At 48.6% G+C, this 25,105-nt stretch overlaps 1 protein-coding gene and 2 long non-coding RNA genes across 5 annotated transcripts; 2 read left to right on the top strand and 1 right to left on the bottom strand.

Annotated features, from left to right (window-relative positions):
- Nucleotides 1-5,320: 5,320 nt before the first annotated feature.
- FBXL18 (F-box and leucine rich repeat protein 18) lies at nt 5,321-24,837 on the top strand. 3 transcript variants are annotated; one of them, XM_068207149.1, is made up of 5 exons: nt 5,321-5,476; nt 6,105-6,305; nt 7,156-8,696; nt 11,306-11,524; nt 23,403-24,837. In XM_068207149.1, exons 1-5 carry the CDS (start codon nt 5,459-5,461, stop codon nt 23,557-23,559), a joined length of 2,136 nt encoding a protein of 711 aa, XP_068063250.1. In that variant the 5' UTR covers nt 5,321-5,458; the 3' UTR covers nt 23,560-24,837. The 3 variants fall into 3 exon arrangements, with proteins under 3 accessions (XP_068063250.1, XP_068063251.1, XP_068063252.1); XM_068207150.1 differs by lacking the exon at nt 23,403-24,837 and adding an exon at nt 11,757-12,341; XM_068207151.1 differs by lacking the exon at nt 5,321-5,476 and adding an exon at nt 5,765-5,976.
- LOC137483783 (uncharacterized) lies at nt 13,242-17,582 on the top strand. The gene is made up of 2 exons (XR_011004643.1): nt 13,242-13,376; nt 14,875-17,582. It is a non-coding gene; the product is annotated as an uncharacterized lncRNA (long non-coding RNA).
- Nucleotides 24,158-25,105, bottom strand: LOC137483780 (uncharacterized). The gene is made up of 2 exons (XR_011004640.1): nt 25,017-25,105; nt 24,158-24,984 (listed from the first exon to the last, which is right to left on the bottom strand). It is a non-coding gene; the product is annotated as an uncharacterized lncRNA (long non-coding RNA).

Here is a 25,105-nt window from a genome sequence, read left to right as displayed (position 1 = left end):
CTGGTGTTGTTCATTTTCTTTATTCTCATGCCATTTTTTGACAGTTGCTCCCTGCTTGGATCTCGCCCTGCCAGGCTGCACAGCTCTGCTATCAGGCTGGGGGGGATGCTGGTGCTTCAGGGCACAAGGCAGATGGCTCTGGGTGATATGGGGAGGGGTAGAACTGAGCCTGCCAAACCTGTGAGTCTCCTAGGTTGCTATGGGCTGGAGTTCTCCAGATACTGCCAGTGTGTGCAACAGGGAACTGCTGAAGGAGCTGGCCTTAATGGGGAATTCATCTACACATTCCCAAATGTTGCTCTGTGTGTGTCTCCCTCCTCAGTGTTCTGTGTGCTGGACTGATGGAAGGAAGTGGGGTGTGCTGATCCCATAACAAAGCCAAAGCAGCTGCCTTCTCTCTCCACCAGGCTCCTTTGACTAGTCTGCAGCTTTACATGGGGCAGTGTCCCTGCTTCTCCCTGCTCCAGGTATCAGAGCTTGCCTGTCCTGCTCCCAGGTTGCAGGTTCAGGTAGGGAGACTCATACCCTGGCAGTGTGCTGGCTGGGTGGAGCAGCTTTCAGGTAAAAGCAAGAGAAAGTCCTGTGAAGTGGAAAAAACTGACTTCAGAGAGCAGGGCTACTGGAGTGTTCCTTGGGTGGGGCTGGGAAAAAGGTGCAGGGAGGAAGGAGGAAGCTTCGGCAGGGTGAGTGACACAGCTCCAGTGCCGGTACCTGCCTCCAGCCCAGCCTTTGCCAGGAAGGTTTTGGGCTTACTGACTCTGTACCCATCCTTTGAGCTTCCAAGCCCTCTGTGAGGCTTCAGCCTTGTTTAGTCAACTCTGCTGGTTTTGTGGAAATGAGCAGGGGTGACCCCCACAAAGCTGGGACCCTGTTGGGTACAGTGATGTCCACAAATCCCCAGAGCTGGAGTCACATCTGTGGAAAGGAGACAGAAGATTGAGGCTACTGGGTCAGGAACCACGAAAAGCTGAGCCAGGTAACACTGTTGCCAGCTCAGAGAGACCAGACCTGGGAGCGTATTCAGGAGTGAAGCTTCCCAAGGCTCTGCCACCCTCGCCTGCCTTTGAAGAGCTAATGTCTGTGATTGTGTCATGCTCAAGCAGATGAAAGGCGGGGAACAGGCTCTAGTTCCTCTTTAATCCTCTGCCTGGCCTGCTCCTGCTCTGGCATTGTACTGTATTCAGGGTGGACCTGCCGGTTTCTGCCCTTCATCTCCCCAGGCTCCCTCCTGGGTGCAGTGGGAGCCTGGCAGGGCTGGAGGTGCAGACACTGGGCTGAGCTGATGAGTACTGGAAGTGCTAGTTTGCAAGAGAGGAGGTAAAACAGGTTGGAGCAAGGCCCAAACTGAGCTTATAACCTGAGGTCTTGGGGAAATGGGGTGAGGAAGAGGCAATGGCAGCTCCTGGGGAGGGAGCTGGTGGGAGTGGGGTAGGAAAAAGGCCAGCAGCCAAGAAGAGATGACAGCAATAGGGAAATGGGGTGCTTTTCTTCAGCCTCTTCTGAAATGGTCACTAATCGCTGTGGGAAAATGTACTGAGACACAAAGAACAGAAGAAGCTGGTGGTGGTGAGAAACCAATGAGCAGCAAAATGCCCAGGGCTGAGAGCAGCTCAGGTGAGCAGAGGTGTGGGCATGGGGAGACTGATGCAGAGCTGCTGGACACAGGGCAGTCGGGATGATTTTCATGCTCCACAGCCAACGGAGGTATGCTGTTAGTTAACACTTGGCAGGGCTTTTTCTCCTTTCTTCCCATTTCACTTGCTGTTTTGGGTAACCAGCCCCTCAGTAAAATGAGGCTGAGCCTTCCACAGCCCTTCCTGATGCCCGTCCAGCGTGAGGCCATGGTGTGCACAGCCACGCTGCAGGCTGCTCCAGCAAGGCTCCATTTATCCCTCCTCTGGGTCATTACATGCTGGAGAAAAGAATGTGGTGCCGGGCAGGGACAACTGCAAGCATTACTCACTGCTCCCAACTCCAGCGAGCACGGGGGAGCCCAGAGTGGTTTCTTCTCAAGAATGTCAAGTGCTGGAAAAGAGGGGATTTTTAAAGCATGGTTTCTCTGCCATGGAGTTTCAGAGAGTTCATTTCACCCCTCACTGTTTCACCGAGGTGGGGAAATGCCAAGAAGCCTGTCAGGGAGGGCAGTAGAGGAGCCATGTCCTGGCTTTGTTAGACTCAAAGGAGAAGTTGTGTAGGGAATAATCAGTGATCCATCTCCTCCTCTCCAGCACACAAATAGCCAGGGGTTGTGGGGAGAGCAGAAGCTTTAATATGTCCACCCACGGGCCAGGCTGAGCGTGTCCCCCTGTCTGGCTCAGCCATGGTGGTGTTCCAGGATTCCTCAGGCTGCAGAAACGGCGGGACTTGGCTCTAGATCCTTCCAAGGCACCCAGCCCTTTCCTACCTCCCTGTAGCTGCCCCGGGAGAGACGGCTCAGCTCAAGAGAGCTGAGCAAACATATTTTACACCCTTTCTTCCCTCAGAGTTCCCAACTTTCCCTCCTGCTGGAGACAGTCACTGGCACTTCACCTGCAATTAGCTGATGACCTGGAAAGTCACCTCACTGAGCTGCTTATGGAATCAAGCCATCGCCGGGAATTAGTGATGTCCTTGGCAAAGGAGATGGTTGCAGCTCTCAGGATTTAGCTCTGAAGGGCCTCATTGTGTCTCAGCTGTCAGGGACAGTTGACCAGAAACGGTCCCTGGATGGGGAGGGTCCTGTTCTCTCATTAGTGAGCATGTGCTCCTCCAGGACAGGTGCCAGCTGGCTGTGTGGAAAAATCCCAGGGAATCTCAGAGCATTCAAACTCAACTGGCCTCCTTGCAGAAGTCCCCTTGGAGGATGCAAAGCACCAGCTTTAGAAAATGGCCATTCCAAGGCACCCATTCAGGGATGGGTCTGTGGTATTGGCTGTGCTCAGAGGAAGAGCAGTCTTGGTCTCTGAAGTCATTCTTTGCAGGACTGCTGACCTGGAGCCTGTCCTGACTTGTGTTATACCCATCTGTAATCCACTTTAGCAGGCCTTACAGTACTAAATCGTATCAGGGATTGAGAATCACTTCCAGCAGTGGAGCTAGCAATCCACCCAAGCATACCGAGTGCTGTGGCTGCTACAGCAAAGCTAGGCTTTAGTCAAGCTGACAAAAAGATGTTCAGCCTGTATCAGTCTTAAGAAGAATCAGAAAAGAGAACTGAGGCAAGACTTTCTTGAGGAAAAAACATCAAATCCCCAGGACAGACTGGCCTTGAACGTTAAGATATTTTGTTTTAAAATACCTTGATAGTGCTATTAATTTGTTTGCCTTTCTGGACTGGGACAGCATGATATGTGCCTTGCCTTGTTTGGGCTAGGAAAATGTATATTGATGGTAAGATGACCAAAGTCTACCCACATGAAGAGCATTCCTGAAGTGAGGCACAGCAAGGAGGGTTTCCTCTATCACTGTCTGGCCACCTCCCAGGGCCATGAAGAGAAATGCCAGAGTTTGACGTAGATGATCAATTTCTTCTTCCTTTACTGCCCACTTCTGCCCCACACTCAACCTCCGTGTCTGATCTGCACCAACACACTGCTCATTTATTTGGTGGATCACAAGTCCAAATGCAGCTCCTCTTACAAATTCTCATTTCTCCTCAGGAGCCCCTTACACCACCCTCTGTTCCCAGTCCTTATTTGGGTTTGTCAGCTGCTCTGTGGTCGCTGTACGCCCCAGGGCCGGAGGGAACCTATGGCTACTCTAAATGCCAGCTGCTCCAGCTACCCTGGCTTTCTGGGCAGGGCCTTCACTCTGCCTTTGGGACTCACTGATGGTTTTATCATTTGCATTGGAAATGTAGGTCTCCTCCACCCTGGTCTCTGCTTTCTCTGGTGACTGCAAATACTGTAGGTTGGTATTTTTCCCAGATGTCAAACAAGTCAGTCTTGACTGAAAGGCCTCTGGATTTAATTTGTGATTACCTTTTATTTAAGTGAAACACATGACAAACAAAGCAGGTACAGATCCTCTGCAGAGGCTCTCTCTCATCTAAGAGCTAAAAATGGTTTTCCTCTTTGACTCGAGAGCTCTCTCACAAGCCTAAAAGCAAAATACATAATCAGGACTTGAGGCACTTGCTATTTCTAAGTGAAACCCCCAATTTACCCTTAATGTAATTCACGGCCTTAAATGGCAACAATCAAGCAGGAAGAAAATAGCAACTTATTCATCTTCCTTTATGGGTCATCTTTAAAACACATTTTCTATGAACAAAATTCCTGAAGCATACACGTAACTGGAAATTCCAGCGCTCTGGTCCTGTCTGTACTTGAGATTTGGGATATGTGGAGCTATACTGCTGGAGCCAGCTGCTCTCCTTGGACACAGCTGTGTGATGGCTGTGGTCACAGCACCAGTCACAGCAGCCCTGGGTGATTCTGCATGGCCCTCTGCACATCAGTGAAGGGTAGGATGGTGATATTGGGAGGAAATTCTTCCCTGTGAGGGTGGGGAGGCCCTGGCACAGGGTGCTCAGAGAAGCTGTGGCTGCCCCATCCCTGGAAGTGTCCAAGGCCAGGCTGGACAGGGCTTGGAGCAACCTGGGATAACGGAAGGTGTCCCTGCCATGGCAGGGGGTGGAACAAGATGATCTTTTAAGTTCCAACCCACACCATTCCAGTGTCCTATAGTGTGTCCCACAGCAGTGATTCTGCCCCTGTACTCGCAACTGGAGAGGTCACACCTCGAGTGCTCTGTCCAGTTCCAGGTCCCTCAATCCCAGAAGACCATTGAGGCACTGGGGCATGTCCGGAGGAGGGAATGGGGCTGAGGAAGGGTCTCGAGCACCAGGAGCAGCTGAGAAAGCTGGAGAGGGCTCAGCCTGGAGAAAAGGAGGATCAGGGGGACCTTCTTGCTCGCCACAGTTTCTGCCAGGAGGTTGTAGTGAGACGGAGGCTCTGCTCCCAGGGAGCAATGGGCAGGATGAGAGGAAATGGTGTTAAACTGTGCCAGAGGAGGGTCAGGATGGACATCGGGAAGCATTTCTTCACAGGAAGGTTTGTCAGATACTGGAAGGGAGTGCCTCGGTGGGTGGTGGAGTCACCGTCCCTGGAGGCATTTAAGGAAAGCTTGGACCTGGCACTCAGCGCTCTGGTCTGGTTGACGCGGTGGTGTTCGGTCAAAGATTAGACTCGACGAGCTCAGAGCCCTTTTCCACCGTGAGCGATCCCGGTGTTCTCTGACTCCATGCGCCCGCCACTCCCACCATGGCGCCGCCGCCCTCAAGATGGCGCCGCGCCGCGGCCGCGCCGCGCTCAAGATGGCGGCGCGGGGCGGGCGCTGCCGCGGAACCGGGTCATGGCCGCGCCGGAAGAGCCGTGAGGCGGCCGGGCCGGCGGGAGCGAGCCGGGGACGCGGCCGCTGCGAGCGGGGCCCGGCGAGGCGGTGGCGGCGGCTGCGGCGGGACCGCGCGGCTGCCGCCATGTTGCGCTGCGAAGAGGTGAGTCGCGGCTTGTGGGGCTCAGCTCGCCCCCCGCACCGGCCCCTCGGGGCGCCGGTAACAGCGGCTGCTGCGGGACTGGGGCAGCCCGGAGCCCTCAGGACGGGAGCCGGGCTCGGGGGCAGGGAGAGCGCTCGGCGGCGGGGCCAGGTCGCCGGGATCGCCGTCGCCGGGTGAATCCGGGGGCTCAGGGGGCTGTGAGGCGGAGCAGCCCCGCTTCCCCTCAGCGGCTGCCCTGGCGTTAGTGCCGCTTTGGGCGCTGGTTTCGCCGTTAAGGCGTGAGTGTGGTGCACAAGAGCTGGGGGTGATGCTGGGCTGCAGTGTTGGTGTGTGTCTGTATGTGTAAACAGATATATATAGCCGTATATATATGCATAGATGCATGGTTATGTAACTCTAAAGGTTACTGAAACGGGTGGCGCTTGGAGGAAGGATGTAGAAGGAGATTGCTGTGGTATATTTAGGAAAGGATCGTGGACAGTCGCTTTTCCAGTTGCAAAGTAAGTAAAATGAATGGAAATGTTAGCCAATGGTGAAAGACCAAGTGAAAGCACCATGATTTCGTGTGAAGTTTTGCACTACCTCCATATTCTCCTTTTATTTTTTCTCTTTTATTTTTTTCCACCAGGAGGTCGTAAGTGAGGAGAGTGAGGAGGAAAGGAATGGGGTCAACTTGATGGAGTTCTCAGATGAGATCCTTCTGCACATCCTCAGCTATGTCCCTTGCACAGACCTGGTCCTCAATGTCAGGAGAACCTGCAGGAAACTTGCAACACTCTGCCTTGACAAGAGTCTAACACATACAGTCCTGCTTCAGAAGGACTATAAGGTGGGGAGAGTAGCTTGCTGCTTCTGTTAGCTGTGAAGACAAATCTGACTTCTGAAAAACAATGCCAAGAAGTAGAACTTACCAGTGTGTATGCCTAAATAGACTGCTCCTGAACTCTGAAATCAAATACACAGTAATCTGTTTTATAAAAGCATTTATTTTCCAGTATGCTTTGTTAAAACAGCTCTGTGCTCCCTTAGTTATATAAAATACTGTCAGTGAAAACTTAACTTCTCCATATTTCTGGAAGCTAAAATAAAAGTAATCATGACCTTAAAGTTACCACTTTCCCAAAATATGTTTTCCGTGTTGTTGTGCAAAAAAACCTTGTGCATGTTGCTGTCAGGCATGCAGTCAGCAAAGCCAGAAATTGTGTGCATGTTATAACAGAAATAAAGCTTGGGAAGGAAGGGTGATATATTCAGTGAGAACTGTATCAGCCAGTGCAGGCAGGGGAAAGCCTCCTATGCTCATTTCCAAAAGAAGAAACTGAATGAAGAAGAATGGAAACATTCTTCTTTCAATTTGAGTTTCTGCACATAGCCAGTTCTGCTGAAATAGCTTTGCTGGTAGAAAATTGAGGTGGTTTTCCCTTCCACTCTCAGCTGCTGAACAGTCTGTAATGCAGAACTGCAGAAGTAAAAGGAAGTGTAATCCTGAGAGTTCACAGCATGGCAAACCGAGCTGCCAGCAGTGTGGTAATTCTTAGGCTGTGCTGCCATCCCCAAACCTTTGGATGAGCCACGTAATCCAAGTACGTGCCACTCTTACTCCCATCTCCAGCTGGGAAACTGAGTCAGTGCCCACCACTGCTGTATCTCTCACCGAATGTGGTTTTGTTTGGGTGCAGGTAAACAAAGACAAAGTGAAGCAGCTGATGAGGGACATTGGAAAGGAGATCTACCAGCTGAACATGGCCGGGTGCTACTGGCTGCCCAGCTCCACTATCGACCACGTAACACGGTGCAAGAACCTGGTGAAGCTGAACCTGTCCGGGTGCCACGTCACCTCTCTACGGCTCTCCAAGATGCTCTCCACGCTGCAGCACCTGCGCTCCCTGGCCATCGATGTGAACCCGGGCTTTGATGCCAGCCAGCTGAGCAGTGAGTGCAAAGCCACCCTCAGCCGCGTCTCGGAGCTGAAGCAAACCCTTTACACGCCCTCGTACGGGGTCGTCCCCTGCTGCACCAGCCTTGAGAAACTGCTGCTCTACTTTGAGATCCTCGATCGCTCGCGCGAGGGCTTTATGCTCTCTGGGCAGCTGATGGTGGGCGAGAGCAACGTGCCCCATTACCAGAACCTCCGCATCTTCTACGCCAGGCTGGCTCCTGGCTACGTCAATCAGGAGGTGGTGAGGCTGTACTTGGCGGTACTGAGTGATCGGACTCCTGAGAACCTCCACGCCTTCCTCATCTCTGCCCCCGGCAGCTTTGCGGAGACGGGAGCCACCAAAAACCTCCTGGACTCCATGGCCCGAAATGTACGTCTGGATGCTTTACAACTGCCCAAAGCCTGGATTAATGGCTCTGGGCTCCTGCAACACTTGAAGTTCAACAACCCTTTCTACTTCAGCTTTAGCCGATGCACCTTATCTGGTGGGTACCTGATCCAGAGGGTCATTAATGGTGGGAAGGATCTTAAAAGCCTGACCAGTTTGAATCTCAGTGGCTGCGTTCACTGCCTGGCCCCGGAGTCCTTGTTTCGGAAAGCAGAAGATGACATTGACAGCAGCATTTTGGAAAGCCTGGTAGTGTCTTGCTGCAATCTGAGACACCTGAACCTCTCTGCAGCTCACCATCACAGCTCTGAAAGCATAGGGAACCACCTGTGCCAGCTCCTGTCCAGGCTAAAGCACCTGCTCTCATTAGCACTACCAGTTTGCTCCATCACAGATGTTGGTGCAAGCGTGGAGAAGCCTCCCACCACACCTAATTTGGTGCCCCAAACATTTGGAAGGAAAGTTCGGATTGGGATACAGACATATCCAAGGAACTTAGGGGACCAGGCAAATCAGAAAATCGAATCTTCAGTGTTTTGGGCTCTGATGGGAAGCCTCCGATTTTTGGAAACCTTGGAGATAATTGGGTCCAGTTTCTCCTCTGCCATGCCCCGCAACGAGCCAGCAATTCGGAACTCGTTGCCTCCCTGTGTCCGGGCACAGAGCGTGGGGGATTCAGAGGTGGCTGCCATTAGCCAATTGACTTACCTGCAGAGCCTCACCTTAGCACAGCTGCCAAATATTCTCACGGGCTCTGGGCTCGTCAACATCGGGCTGCAGTGCCAGCACCTGCGGACTCTTTCCTTGGCCAACCTGGGCATGATGGGCAAGGTGGTCTATATGTCTGCTCTCATGGACATGCTGAAACACTGCAAGTGTTTGAGAGATCTCAGGTGAGGGGCTGCCCTTGAACATCTCCCATTTTGTTTGTGGATCTCCAGAAATGTGATGTGTGGTTTACTGTGGCTACTATTAAAAGTGTTCCGGTCCAGAGTAGATGCAATGGCTTGAAAAGTGGGATTTTCCTTTCTGACTTGCGGAGAATGGGAAGGCATTGCATGTTGTCCTTGAGGGCTCAGGATGTGCCCTTTAACCAGTGTTTTAGGAGCAAAAAGTGCTGTGACTGCCTTCCTTTTAGATAAGGAAGAGTGCATGCTGCTTATTTGGGAGCTAGCAGCTTGTCAGGGCTGGTTAAATACTACGTGCCTTTGCTGATTTTTTTGGCTTTGTGTACATGCACACCTCTTAAATTTCCAGGAAGGAAGAGACTCCTACACTATTTAGAAAATGTAGAGTTTTCTTGGGGTTTACCAATGAGATATTTGTCTACCTTGGGTTTGTATGAAAATCTCACCTCTTTATTTTTTTTGTTTTCTTTATAATGTACTGAAAATATTCCTGATTTAGAGTTTGTCCTGTTGGTGTTCCTCTTCAGATAGGATTTAAAGGATCCTACCAAGGGTCTGATCCTAAAGAGTGCCCAAAGGAGCTTCATGGTAGCCAAAATGTGCTTGTGAAAGGGAACTGTGATGGTTTCCTTGCACTAGTCTATATGAACACAAACATTATCACTTTAGAGAGATTAGTTTTTTTTTCCTTCTTCCAAAATCAGCCTCTTTCAGCGAAACTGCAGAACCTGTCAGTCCCATTGTCCCACTTTGTTCACAAAGCTCCAAAGTGCTGTGCAGCTGAGACAGCAAGGTCACAGTTACTGTGGCTGGAATTACTGTTCATCACCTGAGACTGGTGCTTGTGTGCCTGTCCCTGATCCACTGCAATAGTGAGGGGGGCTAAAACACCTCAGGGAGGGTTTTTATTTTCCACCACTTCCCATTTATAACGGGGGAGGAGTGTGCTGGTCTCTCATCTGAGTTTGGTTGCTCAAGGTCTTGGGTTATGTGAATGTGTCTTTAACCTTGAGGAGAGTAAATAGCCATGGAGGAACAGAGGGCTGGGGAAGGAGGTTTGAGTGTGCAGTGCTGCTTTGCTCATCCTAGGCCCTCATCCTGAGGCTTTGAAATGGAGGCCAAGAGCGATAGAAATGGGAGGCAGCGCAGAGCCTGGAATAAAGGCTGCAACAGGGCTGTCTCCTTGTACCACATTTGGGTGGAAGCTGTCACTCTTCTTCCCTGATTAAAATCTAAGGTTTTATATTGGCTTAAGATGGTTTTAGAAATTAGCACTTCCTCTTGATAACGTAGTTTCCTTTTGATCTGACTAATTCCCTGCTGTTTCCACCCTTTTTTCCCTTCCCAGTTTTCCAGGCCGAGGAACAAGTTTAAGGGGCTCTTCCAAAGCAACATTGCCATCTAGCGAGTGCAGGGCGGCATTGCAGGTGTGTCCGGTGCGTCCCCGAGATTCACCTGCAAACCTGGATCCTGCAGATTCTGTGCTTTTTGTCCTAAATTTACAGTGCCCCAGTAATGATGTTGAAAAATTGAAGAGGCTGCCCGTTCTCTTAATATGAATTTTAACTTATTACCCAAAGTGTAGCTATGCTCTTAGGATCTCTTCAGGCAATGCCACCCGACAGCAGTCGCAGGCTGAGACTGAAACAGGATTTATCAATTAACAGGATTAAGTTGCTGAGATACCCCTGCATACTACAAAGCCCATGCAGAGATTACCCAGATCAGGTTGGGCCCGACAGCTTGTTATCACCTAATGGATTAACCTTCTTAGAGCTCTTGGCTTTCCTGACCCAATGACTGAGATTCCCAAGTGCTCTGAAGCCTGGTAGTAAATCTGCACTAAGCAGATGAACTGTCCTGGTGGCACAGGCCTCAAGCAGGTTCAGCTCCCTGCAGGCTGGCTTCTTTGAGGGAGTCATCCACTTATGCTGCTGGGTAAAACACAGACCCCTTGTTGGCCAGGTATGGCTTCACTGTGTCGTTTTATTGTCCTCCTGGATTACCGCGATAGAGGATCCTGTCTCTCTTCCCTGAGCCAGGTGTTTAAGGTAAAAGTTGGGTTGATGATGGTTGTTCTTCCTGTGGGAGAGCAGTAGCTCTGATCCTTTGCCAGGGCTGGCTGTGGTCGCTGTGTTGGCCCCAGTTGTGCATCAGCCTGTGTGCACTGTGTGTTTTCCATGCCTGCTTCTCCCCAGGCAGTAAACTGAAGATATGACCAGTTTGGGCAGTGTTTGTACACTGGAGCAGAAGGTCCCTAAATCCACACCACCTGCTTGGTGGATGTCAGATATGGAAGCCTGGCTGTGCTTTTAAGACCAGAATGGATCTCCTGCTTAGACCCAAGGCTTTTCTTACCCACCATACTTTGTGGGAAACTTGAAAAACCAGGGTTACTCCAAGGTCACTCCCTGTGGGCGCCAGAATTCTGCAGTTTAGGGCTTTGCTGCCTATTTGTGCCCTTGTCCTTCAGGACTGGAGGCACTGCTCCATCCATTTGCCAGCCCCCCGTGAATGTGCCGTGTCTTTCCTTCTTGCCTGAGAGCGCCCCAGGCATGAATTGCCCATTGAGTTGTTTTTGTTTATTCCTGCAGGCTGGAACAGCCGTACTTCTGTGCGGGCGCCCAGTTCTTCCAGGCACTGAGTCACTGCTCCTCTCTCCAGCGGCTTTGCATCGTCTCCCGGAGCGGGACTCTGCAGTCTGACGCAGTGATGTCATTCATGGCCAGCTGCCTTGAGGTCATCATGTGCCACATGTTTATGGGAGAATCTCTTACCGTTTGCAAAAATCTCCAGCAGTCCATTGTCCGGAGGTGAGTGCGGAAAAGGGTGGATGTGGGATTTCTGGAGCTGTTGGAGATTTATCTCCATCCCCTGGCTTGCCAAGGTTTATATGGCTTGGAGCTCTTGTTCCAAGGAGCTAATAGGTAATGTGTAACTGTTTGGCACATAAGTCAGCCTCTTACTTTAATAAGAGTGAATCAGTGAAATATTTGAAGGTATTATATGAATTCTTGATTCCATTCCCACCCATGTTCTCTGCAGTTCTGCTGGCCGAGTTGAAGTTCTGGATGCAAAGCTCCATCATAAATCAAATGACACTTTTCGTGTAAACAAAACATCTGCCGACATTTAAGTGCTGAGAGATTTGACCTTGAAGCTTTCCTTCTTTCCCACAAGTGACTAAGATAATTCTCTGTCCTCTAATCACTTGTAAATGTCACTTACTGATAATCCCCTGGCAGCGCAATTCAAAGCCTTTAAAGGGTTGTTGTGAAGGGTTTTTTCTTCGGAGGGTGCTTGAGGGGGGAGAATTGGTACAAACTGCCTTTGCACGTTTGGCAGTTCTTAAATGCATTTTGCTTGGCCCCTTGCAGCGTTCTGAGGCTCACGTGGTGGGAAACGTTTGTGTGTAAGCCGTGAACTGCATTTGAAAAGAGAGCTTTTAATTACGCTTGGCATTTGGAAATCTTCTAATAATGGCAGTCATCTTACAAAATATTTCCCATGCAGCAGACTTTCCATTTTTATCTTTTTTTCTATGAGGCTATTTCCCCACCTTCAGCCTGTTTTCTTTGTCACCTGCTGTTGCTGTGCCCTGTTAAGCTCTAATAAAAATTTCAAATCACACGGCGTTATTAGTGCATCCTAAAGGGTGCTCCTCCCCCCCAGCCTTCCTCCAGCTTCAAACTAACTTATTACACTTGGCTTGTTTCCGTGGATCAAATCCAGAGAAGGCTGTGACTATATTAGCTCCCTACCAAACTGCTCCTGAGATTGTTGCTGCCTTTGAAAGCCTCTGTGTCCTTCTGGGGTAAGGATTGTTGGAAACATCTGAGTAAATTCCTTGTGATACGACAAGGATTCTTTGAATGTGTTTTACACAGGGCTTCATATCTGTAAAAACATTACTGGGTTGGTTTCAGTTGTGCTTTGGGGATCCCTAGAAAGAACCAGAAATCTGCAGTTCCTGTTTTTTATTTTCCCTCCCTTCTGAGGTGTTGCTGCAGCGCTGGCCAAAATTTTAATGTCCACTTACTGAGCAGAAATACACCATTCTGCAGTCTTTTCTCCCTCTTTGTCATGAACTGATTCTCACTACATTCTCTACCTCTTTATAATCTAAACCCTGGGAACTTTCAAAGAGCAGCTGATGCCTTGTGGAAATGTTAAAAAACTATTTTTATATTTAGCTACAGTTCTGGCTGTCAAACTTATTTTCTTCTTTTGTATTTTATTAATAGAGACGTTTGTATGAAAACAGGGTTTTTTGAAGGCTGGGTTTTGGGTTTTTTTTTTTTTGCTGAAGAGAGCATCTGCTCCCTCTGCAAATTCTACACCTGAAGTCATAATCCTCTGTGACATTGTAATTGGTGGCTCTGGAAACGATTTTGATGTCATGTAAGATTATGACTTCAGGAGGAAGATAAGCAGTGGGAGCAGATGCTCTCCTAAGCAACAAAGATCCCGTTCTCATGCAACTGTCTCTAGTAATCAAATGGAAGAAACAAAATACAGAAAATGATGTGTAAGCAAAGCCTGGAGTCTTCCATGAGCCATCAGTGAGTCTTTAACCACGTGACTTCTCCAGCAATTCCATTCTCATCCTTGCACAAATGTGCCTTGGGATGGGGTCAGGAATTGACTTGCTCCTGACTGCATTTTGTCTGCTACTCCAAGGCAGAGAGATGTGCAGTAAAATTTGTGTGTGAGCTTAAACCTGTGACTATGGCTCCAATTCACACAGCATGGCTTCCTCTAAGAGTGTGCAGCTGGTGTCTCTTTAATCCAAGTTTTACACCAGGCAGCAAGTTGGAAGTTATCTATCCTTGTGCCAGAATGAGGCAAGGTGATTTATACTTATTTTTTCCCATTTGTTTGAAATGTGTGTGGATGCTGTTTGTGTAAAGTGGGGAGTGGGTGGGAAGGAGGAGGTGAGAGGAGGGACCTCGAGCCTTCGTTTTCTCCCTTTCTGGAGCTGGGGCAATTGATCCTCAGGTCCCACTGAGGATCAGAGTTCCTGTTTTAGGGCTGTGGTGGTGGTGTTGTTTAGGATGAGAGATAGTTTTGAACAGCAAAATGGGGCCAAAGTGATTCACGTTCTCCCAGTTGCCTCTAAAACAGAGAAGAAATGTGAGTGGGAATGGAAAGGACCCAGGGCTGGCTATGTATCAGGAGTTTGAGGCAGAAGGTAGAGCTGAGAGGGCTTGAAAATGCAATATAGTGCAGGGCAGTTTTCAAGTGTTGGTGCACAGGAGGGTTTGGGTAACAGAAGAAGCCAGAACCTATCTGGGGAGAGCAGATTGGTTTCAGCTGTGGAATTGTACTGGAAGATGGTGAATAATACAGGGTGTGGTGATGGGAGCTTGGGAATTAAATCTGCTGCATCACAGCAATGGCTTAAATCCTGAACTGCTTCTCAAACTGTCCCTTTTCACTGTAAAAGGAGGTTAGTGTTATGTATTTCTGTTCCACTGGCCTGAAAAGAGAGGTTGTTCTCATGTCTCTTAGCTGTCACAAGACAGCTTTGAACCAGACCCTGTGATGTCCAGCTTTCTGGTGAGCAGTTTCTGGTTGAAGTTTGTTACGATTTGGGACAAACTAATTCGTGTATTTCAGTCATTAAAAGCCTCTGATTCAGTTCTGGCTCTTTTGCAATGAAACACAATAAGCAGAACAGGGCTCATCTGGAGCCTCATCAGCAAACAGGAGGCTTGCAAGGGCAAGGTCTCCTCTGAGCTGTAGAGAAGACTGTAAAGATTGTTTCCCTCTGGGCAGATAAATCATTGCAGTGTTTTTCTTTATTCTTTTTCCTTCAGTGTGAATGGGAGGGGGGAGCTCCTTTATGGTTCAGGGAGATACTCTGCACATAAGAAGGGTGTAGTGGTTAGAGTGGGAGATGTGGCTTGAGTGATCCATATCCACTTCCCCTGATCTTCCTCAGGTTTCACATGTGACGTTGGTTTAGTCTCAGTTTCTGTGTAAATTGACATTTTTTTCCCCCCATCACATGGTGCTCAGCTGCTGCCACACTTCAGATAGCAGCAGATGCAATAAACACAGTGTTTTCCATTTTGTGCTTGGACCCAAACTTTGCTGGAGTGCTCAGTTCCAAGCACGTGTTGTCCCTGTTTAAATAATTCTTCTGTTCAAACCACTGCAGCATTAATTCCACAAACACTAAAATACCACAGTTTGAGGCCTTGTGGTTGGAGGTTCAGGTGTGACCCCAGACTTGCTGCTGTGCCAAGGCTTCTTTGCAGAAAAGGTAAATTTGCTTCGCCATTTTGGGCTGAGCTGCTGTGCTGGGATTGTTTCTAAATTCCTGCTCAGACCTGTGTGTCCAAAGGCAGGTCCAAGGGGTTGAGCCTTCCAGGAGCTTTCCCAATCTTTTCCACAGTGTTATTTTGTGGAAGAGTCAGTAGATGGAGCTGTGACCTGTGGAAGGTCCCACCGTTTACCAACCGGCTGCATGCTAAATAGTCGTATTTATATGCCAGTATGTCTCTGCCCCAAAAATCCTGCGGGCAAGGAATTTGGATGACTGCAGGCTTGCACAGCTACATGGGGTGAGCAGACTTCACAAATGTGCAGGAGAAGTTGCTTTCCTGGTGCTTTCCTTGCCATCAGAAAAACAGGGTGGAAGAGGGGATGGGAAATGCTTCAGCAAATATCCCCTTGGCTTCAAGGACAGATTTTTATTTTCCACTCTGTGCCTTTAGAATTTTGTCGGTTTTAGCTGAAGTGTTTAGATAGCTCCTATCATTGTAGTGATTTCAAGGACTCTACAACACCAGACAATACAAGCCAGTGAAAAGTCCTTGGAAAAACACCTTGGAAAAAAGATCAAGAAAGCTACAATAAAATAAAAACAAACAAACAAAATTGAAAAAAAACCAAAGCAAAACAAAAAACCTCTGAGAGCATGGAGTCATTAGGGATTCTTCATAAAGAAGGGGGAAAGTGTCAAGGTGTAGAGGTGAGCTGTGATTTATAGAAATGGAATCCAAGGAGAAAAACATGGTGCAGCTGGCGTGTTTTTTGGGGTGCTGGGTGGGCAGCTGGGCTCAGCTGTACACGTCTCCCAAAAGTGCTGTTGTGAATTCCTGGAGTCTGAGAGCTGTTGGGAGATGGTGCAGAGGGCTGGGGTTGTGGAGCAGCATTCCCCCAGAGCTGTGGGGTCGGAGTGGGGATGTTGCAGTTGTCTCCTGTGCTCTGTTCCCCAGCCACACTGGTACCTCTCTCCAGCGAATGGCTTTGCAAAGCACCTGAACAGCTCAGCACTGGTGAGGCCACACCTTGAATCCTGGGGTCAGTTCTGGGCCCCTCAATTCAGGAAGGACATTGAGGGGCTGGAGTGTGTCCAGAGAAGGGAATGGAGCTGGGGAAGGGTCTGGAACACAAGTCCATGGGGAGAAGTTGAGGGAGCTGTAGGTGTTTAGCCTGGAGGAGAGGAGGCTCAAGGGGATCCTTCTGCCTTTCCATAACTCCCTGGCAGGAGGGTGCAGCCAGGGGGATGTTGGGCTCTGCTGTCAGGGAACAAGGGACAGGACAAGGGGAAGTGGTCTCAAGGTGTGCCAGGGAAGGTTTAGGTTGGATACTAGGAACAATTTCTTCACCAAAAGGGTTCTCAAGCACTGGCCAAAGCTGCCCAGGGCAGTGGTGGAATCTCCATCCCTGGAGGGATTTAAAAGCCATGAGGATGTGGCACCTGGGGACATGGTTCAGTGGTGACCATGGTAGTGCTGGGGGAATGGTTGGGTTTGGTCTTAGGGGGCTTTTCCACCCTAAACAATTCTGTGATTCTGTGACTCAGGTCACTCTTGAGTTAACCAGTGCTGGAAAGTGCAGACAATTTTTCTCATTTAGGACAGTCCCACTGTTCTGGGGATCCAAACTCAGAGGAAGAGAAACACAAACTTAGCCTGCCTTGTGTCTGTGTCAGGTATGGGCACTGCTTGGTTTGAAGTGACTTTCATGATAAGATTCCTGCCACTTTCTAGGAAGAGCTTTCAGCCTAAATTGGATCTTTTTGTTCAGTCTTCTGTATCATTACCTGAATTTCCCTGTGCCTGTTTTCGTCCTTTTTTTAATGTGAAACTCTTGCCTGGATCTTCCCTTTTTCTTAAACTGCTGATTCCAGTGGCCCTGTGTGGCTGTGAGCTTGCTGAAGGGATGGAGCAGCCTCCTGGGATTCAGTTGCAGAAACAGGGTTTCCAGGTGGGAGCACTGGGCTGAAATTGAGTATTAGAAGGTGCTGAGTGAGCCAGTCCCTCTCCTGGCATTTAGCACAGGACTGAGTTATCACAGATGAGTTTTTGCTCATCTCAGGGCTAAGTATTCCCCCTTGCCCTGGATATCCCTGCAGCATTCTGCTTGCCTGGATTCTCATTGTGGTCTCAGGCTCATAACATCCCTTTTGGGGATCCCTTTTACTCCTGGAGGGATTGGAGGGGGCTCTAGGGGCAGTAGGTGATAGCAAGATGATCTTTGAATTCAGCCTAGTCCTGCAGCATCGCTCCTGTGCTGCCCACCCGACTGCTGCAGTCCTACTGACACTGCAAAAAGCTGTTGTGAGCACCTAAGGCTTATTCAAGATTTTCAAGCTGGTTTTGCATCCCTTCAGCACCTTCTTTCCCTTCTGACCTTGAAGAAGTCCCTGTCTGTACGCTGGTGGCTTTCCTGGTCCCAGAGCTGCTGGCAGTGGCTGCTGATCCCACCCCGCCAGCCCCAGCATGCCGAGGGCTCCAGCCCTGCACAAGTGGGATTGCAGAGGACTTAATGTATCACCAGGCTGGTGTAGTGAATCATTAGCATCCTGCTCAAGCTTTCATTGTCTCTTTCATTTCCTCCTCTTGGAAACCCCTGAATCATTCTGTCACAGACTGAATAACAAACTGCATCCTTGTCAGATTGCGTTGCCCAAGGATTCCTTGGCGGGCTTGGCGAAGGTTGAATGCATGAGGTGTGGCCCAGACACCTTTGCCTCTACCAGGGATGTTGCTTATGGGTGGGTTTAAATACTTTACAAGCCAGCAGGGCTTGTGGGACCATCCCCAGTTTGCCATATTAATTGATCTTCTTTTGGGGGTACTCACAAACGCCCTTCTTTAAATGCATTCCTGTGGCTGACCCAAATGCCTCGTTCTAACTGCCATCTCGTGTGTTTTGAAAGGAATTCAGTTCTGAAACCTTCCTCAGCGGGCAGATTGGTTTGAGCATGAAATAACTTTCAAGGATTGTCCTCTCTCTCTTGGCTGAGAAATAATATTGGAATAGCACTGTCGTGCTTTCTCTTCATGAGGGTGTAAAAGGCTGAACGGAAGCATTAACTGCAGCTTTAAAGCATTTCCATAGTAAAATAAATCTAATTGAGCAGTTATTGCAGTAGCTTTTTAATTTGTGGAAGAGATTAGGAAATAACTTTCAGCTTGCTCTGGCAGAGCACTCCCCTAGGACGTGTCCTGGGCGCTCTGGCATCGCTCTTTGGGTTCTTATTCCCTCCCCCTCTAATTGTCCGGTCACATTTGAGTGATGCAGAGTTCAGCTGGCAAAATAACATAGGAACCTCAGTCTGCAGGCGTGTTTGATACAAACCTCAGTTCACAGGAGAAGTAGCAGAGTGCCATTCATGCCTTACAGGGAAACCACAGCAGAGAGATGTAATTTGCCTCGGCTCGGGATGAGTCTGATGTGTTATTGCTCCTTCCCTGTGGCTCAACGCTGTGGCAAATGAAGAAGCTGCGTTGAGGATAATGGGAGAGTTGGCAGTGATGTGTGTGAGTGATTTCCAGAGTCCCATCTACACCCCTTGGTCTCAGGTTGGAGGCTGCAGTGGTGGGACTTAGCGTGGAAAAATCAGCAGCTTTGGGAGAATGTTGGTTTGTCTACACAGGCATGAAGGGATGGAAGTTACCCCTAAAGGAAAACATTTTATAGCAAAAATATCTCATTGTGTGGAATTAAGAGCAACCAGAGGAATCTGAACATCTTTCCTTGGGAACTTTTCAAGTCCATTTCTGAGGTTTGGAAATAAAGTCTGCTTACCACTGGCACTCTGGCAGGGCTGGAAGGGAGAATGGCACTAGAGAATGGATCTGCTTTAGAGTCAGTGTTTTAGAGCAGGGTTTGGACCCCCCTGAGAGGCTTCTGGGGGATGAGTGGGAGGCAAAGGTTCTCCCTGCTCCCAGGAGAAGGGGCCTGGGAGAATCCCACCTACAGTTTCTATGGCGAGGCCAAATCTTCTTTGGAAGATGCTCCTGCAGAAGCTTCTTTGGCAGTCACTGTAAGCAAGGATAGATTTGCAGCTCCTTGGTACTGAGGTCAGGGCACAGCCAGTGGAACAAATCTTAAGTGTTAGCCTGGCCTTCCCTGAGAAGATGAGAAAAGTGTGTGTGTATGTTGGGTCATGCTGCTGCCAGCTGCTCCAGCTTGTCCTGGCACTTCCTCCATTCCACCGTGCCATGCTGCAGGAAGGGAGTTTCCAGGCTGGCTCAGGTATGCTGGCTGAAGCTTTTAAGACAGATGCCACACTTGAACTTCGAGGTGTGAGCAAGTCTTCCAGTAAAAACAGGCTGTGCCTGGCAGAGGATTAACAGGGCTTTGTGCATGTAGGTGAGAAAGCTGCATACAGGGCAAAAAGTGAGTTGGTTTGAAACTTCTGCTCTTGAGAAACTTGTGCCTCTCCAAAAACAGCTAATCAGCCTGTGGGGAAGGTCAAAACAGAGAGGGGAGAAGGCGTGTGACTGCAGCAGACTGGTTTGCGTTTGTGAGAGTTGTGTCAACCAGAGTCCACATCTGCTCTGTTCCCCCAAATCAAACTTCTCCTCATTTCCTTCCTTCCTCTCCTTCTCTAGAGCTTCTTTTTCCCTAAGCTCAGCTTGGTTTGTGGAGGTCAGAGATCTGCCCTTGATCCATTCCTGATACACTGTATTTCCTCACTTCATCTGCTGTGTGCTGCTTTTGTTGGCGGTGTTTAATTATCCTCATTGCATGCCCTCGGCCCTGCTTGCCAGCCTCTGTGAAGTGGGATGTGCTGAAATGTCCGATTTGGCTTAGGACTTTCCTTGGGTTTCTGTGGAAATCTCAAAGGGAAGAACATTCTTCAGCCCCAAATACTTCCTTATCCTTTCCTTATAAGTAAAGGAGGGTTGAGCAGCACCTAACGCAGAGAGCCGTCACCTTATAGGGTCTGTGGTGCAGAGGGTTGCAGGGGGGTGTAATCCATCTTTCCAGGCTGGCTGGAGAGATTCCCCTGGCTTTGGGCTACCCTTTGGATCTATCAGCAGGTGGAATCTCCTGGGGACTCACTGTCCTCCCTGGAGAGGCATGTCAATGTTTGCCAGGAGATAACTGCATTCCAGGGCGGGACTCTTTTGTCTTGCTAAAATCGAGGAAATCTGATCAAAGTGCAGCCTTGCTTTAGACTTTTTCTCTTTCTTTTTGACTTTGTCCCTGACCTACATATTGGATCCTGCCACAGTGGTTAGAAGTAATTGAGAGCCTAGTGTTAGGCTATTTACCAAGCTGTTCACTTGAAAATAACCTTACTGAGTCCAGTCCACACCTGTTCTGGGAGAATTCCGGAGACAAATAGCAAAGCACCATTAACCCTTTCATCCACACACAACCAGTTCAAGATCTAAGAGCAGAGAGATGCTGCACCTCTGCTGATGCCAGGAGGAATTTGTGACACAGGGTGTGCCTCATCATTTGTTTCCCAGCTATGTGGATGATTCCAACCAGCTGCTGAGGCCAGGTCTGCTCTGTGTCCACATCCACATGAGGACACTTCAGAGACCTCCTTGTGGAAATTCCTGCTTGGGTGGTGGTTGGTTTGGTGTTGATTCTGCTGGACCAGAGGTTATGCTGGAAAATATATGTGGGGGGAGGGAGGTGTTTTCTTTGTTATCCCAGTGGTTGTGTCTGATTAAAGGATCTGTTTGGAAGGGGCTGCTAGTCAGTTGCCTAGAAAACTTGCTTTCATTTAATTAATCATGATGAGTTTAGTCTGGAGGTTTTTGTAGGAGAGAGCAAGAAAGCATATACTTGGCTTTTTTCCGGGAAAAAAAAAAACAACCCAAAAAAAAAAAAACCCAAAAGAAAACAGGGCTTCATGTCTGAAACTGCAGCTCTTTTGTCTCCCTGGGTCAACATCCTTCTCTGTCCTTCGGGTTTTAATTTTACAAGCCATGCGCTTGCAGAGGTGGATGGAGTTTGAAGTCCATCCAGGTGTGGAATGAGGAAAGAACCCTCAAGAAGATTACAGGAGCTGTTCTGCAACTCATTAACTCACTCTCTTCCCCTTCTTGTTATCTCCTCCCCATGCCTGGGGCCTTTCGAAGTAGTGCTCTAAGTGCCTCTCGCTTAATCTAGCCCACCTGGACAGGTGTATGAAGAAAGGAATTGCCTTCCGGGGAAGGACTAAAGGAGCATGGATTGCAGAGGGAGGCTGCTTTTGGGAACTGCTAATCCCAGTTTAACATTATGACAGCTGCTCGTTAAAATCGGGGTGTTTTTTAACAGGCAGTTAAAGGAGAGGCTTTGCACGCACATTTAACTGAGAATAATAGTGAACCATGTGCATTTGATTTTTTTTTTTCCTTAAATCACGCAAATTGTACATGGAAAGAATGCTCCGGCGTCAACTTGCTGGGGTATGGAATTTACAAGGTTTGCAGTAACATACAGTTTCCTGTTGGGGGGGGGGTAGAAAATCACAAAGCTTTCTTTTTTTAACTCTTATTTTAAGATCAAGTTCAAGCCCCTGGTATAAACCCAGCCCCTTTAGGAGGGACACTTACTGCGTTGGGGTTTTTCACTTGTCTCACTGGCAGTTCATCATGTAAACTTGTCTGGGTTCTTATTTTTATAGCTACATGTAAAGGCTGCTTATAAACTACAATTTTGTACATGGTGAGAAGGCAGCACTCAGGACCAATTTGGGAGCGTCTATATACAAAGAAGGAAGCAGTTTTTTTCCCTTGGGGAGATGGCAGTGTCTTCCTTTGCTGAACTTCAGTAAACTTGGTCTATTAACATGATTTTCTCTGCAGGACTGTGGTGTTGGATAAGAAACATGAAGAGCTGAGGCAGAGCAGGGACTATCAAAGAGACGTTTGGCTGTATTTTATGTGATTTCACTGCAGACTTTACCAGCTGCCTCCCAGATCAGCAGTTATTTGCTGGTTGATTTCTTGAGGGCAGTGCTGTGGAAGTAAGAAGCTGCCCAGCTCTGACACAAGGACACAAGTCCCCAGATCTACTCAGGGAGCCGTGTCCTTTTCTGCCAGCCCTTAGGCATGAGGCATGAAGGGCAGGTCTGTGATGCAGAGAGATATAAAATTGCCCCAGGTAGTTCTGTTGCTGGAAATTCTTATTCCTGCAGCTACTTAGGTTCAGGCAAATTAATCCAACCCGCCAAGACTGAGTAGCTAGCCTGGGAATGGAAGTTTCTCTGCTGTGTTTTTGGCAGCTCTACTCCAAATCGTTTGTGGATGGGAATGTCCTTTCTGTCTCCCAGAAAATGCCAGTCTCTCGTGTTGCTTTCTTCAGCTGGCTGTATTGCTACCTGGGATTTTCATGTCTGTTTTCCAGCAGCTGGATTTCCAGCCTTTCCTCTGGCAGAAATCTGGCCATTTCAGAGCTAGAGATGAACTAGGAATCTTCCAGGCACACACCTGTCTAAGTTTGTCGAGCTGAGAGCTTCTCTTTGGGCCCAGCACAGCTTGGTTCAGCCTCCAGGGACTGGTGCTGCCAGTGTGACCCTGCCTCCTCCTGAGTGATCATGAACTGGTCCTTGTCACACCCTTCAGAGGAAACATCTTGGTGGCACAGGACTAGGAGTCACAAATCTTTTTCATCTTAAGGTGTAAAACTCTTAAGGGTAATTATGCTACAGTTTGACCCCCCCAGCTTTAAAAGACTGAACTCTTGTTACAGTGCACTGAGTAATACCATCTCTCTTCCTCACAGGTTGCTGTCCTGTAAAGTACCTGCTGGTGGGCACTTGGGCTTTTTCTGTACGGTTCTTTCTACATTGTTTAATGGCTTTAACTTGTGCAAATCTCTTCCTTTGCTCTGCAGCCTGGATTGAAAAGAAGGTTGCAGTGTGTGAGTGTGAGCACACTTAAATGCTTATCTGCACATCTGAGCTTTCTAAACTTGCCTATGCTCTAATTGCAGAGTGTAGACTCTGCGTGCAGAACAACCCAGCCTGAAGTGATAATCCCAGGCTCAGCCCCGAGGGGATGCCTGACATTGCTCTGGCCTGATTTTCCTAATGGCTCTGCAACTTGCCTCTGGTTTGCAGGTGGTTTAAATTGTTATCGCTGAGCACCTTGCCCAGCTTGGGCAGAACTCTTGGGATCTCTGATCCTCTAAGAATACCTACCTGTCTTGATTTATTTTTTATTCATTTTTTTAAAACTTCTTCCTCCCTCCCGATTTTAGGTGCAATTTGGGCTTGTGCCAGCTTAGCAGACTCATTGCAAAGGGGTGCAAACCCAGCCTGAACTCCCTGCTGATAAAGAGAGGGAAGAGTGGGAGACCTGGAGTTCCAGCTGCCCCTCCTGCCTCCTCTGAACAACCCTTCCTTGCCCCCATCCTGCATGATCGATACCCAGGCCATCCCCTTCCCTTGCACTGGAGCACTGGTATTTTTCCTTGGCTAATAACCTGTGTCTGATTTAGTTTCCAGGCAGAACGCCCTGCATTAAATGTCGTCATTTTCCCTCTGCTTCACGAGGACTTGACAGAGGTCATCAGAGATGTCCCCATGAGGCACTTGGATGAAATTACCTTGTTTAAAAGCAGAGTGGCCGAGGAACCTCCCAATTTGTGGTGGTGACTGCCACAGCATGGAAAGGACAAGTCAGTGTGAACCCATGGAGCAGCTTCTTGTTGGCCTGGATTTCCCATCCTCGGCTCCTGGCCACCTCACTGGATGCTGTACAATCACTTCAACCAGGTGCAATTGCAAAATAAAAAAAGCTGGTTCTTTGCAGTGGGGAAACATCTATTGGATATTGCTTGCATCTGAAAATCCTGTCTCAAAGGCCTGTGGAATCTGATGAGTATTTCCTTGCGGTTAATATGAATCGTTTTTGTTGTTTTACTGAAGTTAAAGGTAAGAGAAACTGACTTAACAATGCTCTTTCCCCTGTGTCCCCTGGTGTCTGCCCCAAGGGCCCTGTGTACGTTGGCAGTGTGCTTTGTGGTTTTGGTGGAAATCATTCTTTGCTTCAGTCTGTTTTTGGCAAAGTAGAAAACCTAGGCCAGCTCAGAGGCACAAAAATGTGTTGCTCAATTGAAGTGCATCACATCTTTTCTATGTTACAAATAGGCATTTGTAGTCACACATGTGCAGTCACAGATATTTAAAGTTGTTTTTTTTTTTATTGAGAAGTACCACAAGGACTCTTTTTTTTTATTTTTTAATAAGAAAATAAGGTCATTAACACCTTGACCATGGTATCAGCATCCTGCTGGTGCTTTTCCATTGGTCTGGTGGAAGAAGTTCTCAGCTCTTCTGGAAATCCTTGTCCTAGGGTAGATGGCGCCTACAGAGAATAAGTTGAGGCTCAGATCTGATTTATATGCAGTCTGTCTTGCAGTGTAGATGGGAATGTAGTGTTCCAGTTCTGTCCTTATATCCCATGCCTTGAGCTCATGCTAATTTTAGAGATGTTATGAAGTATTTTCACAGTGTGATTTCAGTCAGCTTCTCTGCTCTACAGAACTTCCTCAGGCATCAGTAGTGGTCTGGATCACTTTCATATTGCCTTATTTACTGAGCACTTTTAAAAGCATCAGACAGCTGTACCAAAAGCCAAGTTACAAATTCCTGGAGCTACAAGTCTGGGTGGCAGAATTTTCCTTGGTAGCATACCAGGTCTGTCTTCTGCAAAGCAGCTGCTGACCAGAGCTGTCTAACTTCACCCAAATCCCGAATGTGTTGAGCTCTTCTATTCTGGGGAGGCCCAGAGTTGTCCAAAGATGATGTGCCCATCTCCTTGACAGCATTTTCCACTCAAAATGCCCTCTCCCAAATGCTCTTCTGCCCTCAGTGTTCATAGGAAGCCTGGTCTGATGGGATGGATTTGAGAACAAAAGGCATCTCCCAGCCTTGGAGGACTTTCTGTCCTTGATTTCCAATCAGCCACGTGTGAGCCTGCCTGGAATTCTCTCTCACAGGTGTAAATCTTGAGCCAGGCTGTGATAACCATTATGCTCAGAGAGGTTACAGTAAAGAGCAGGTAAGTGTCAAGCTCTGCTAGCACAGGTCTTTGCCTTGCTGAGACCAACCCCTGGTGGTTTGCTGCCTTTCCCGAGGCTCTCATCCTTCCCCTCTGAGGACAGGGAGCCAGCACAGCCTCTGGAGTGCAGCTGGCAGC

This window comes from Anomalospiza imberbis, chromosome 16 (genome assembly GCF_031753505.1).
Source record: "Anomalospiza imberbis isolate Cuckoo-Finch-1a 21T00152 chromosome 16, ASM3175350v1, whole genome shotgun sequence".
Taxonomy (NCBI): domain Eukaryota; kingdom Metazoa; phylum Chordata; class Aves; order Passeriformes; family Viduidae; genus Anomalospiza; species Anomalospiza imberbis.
Note: the sequence above shows the minus strand (reverse complement) of the source record. Positions and strands in the feature narration are given on the sequence as shown.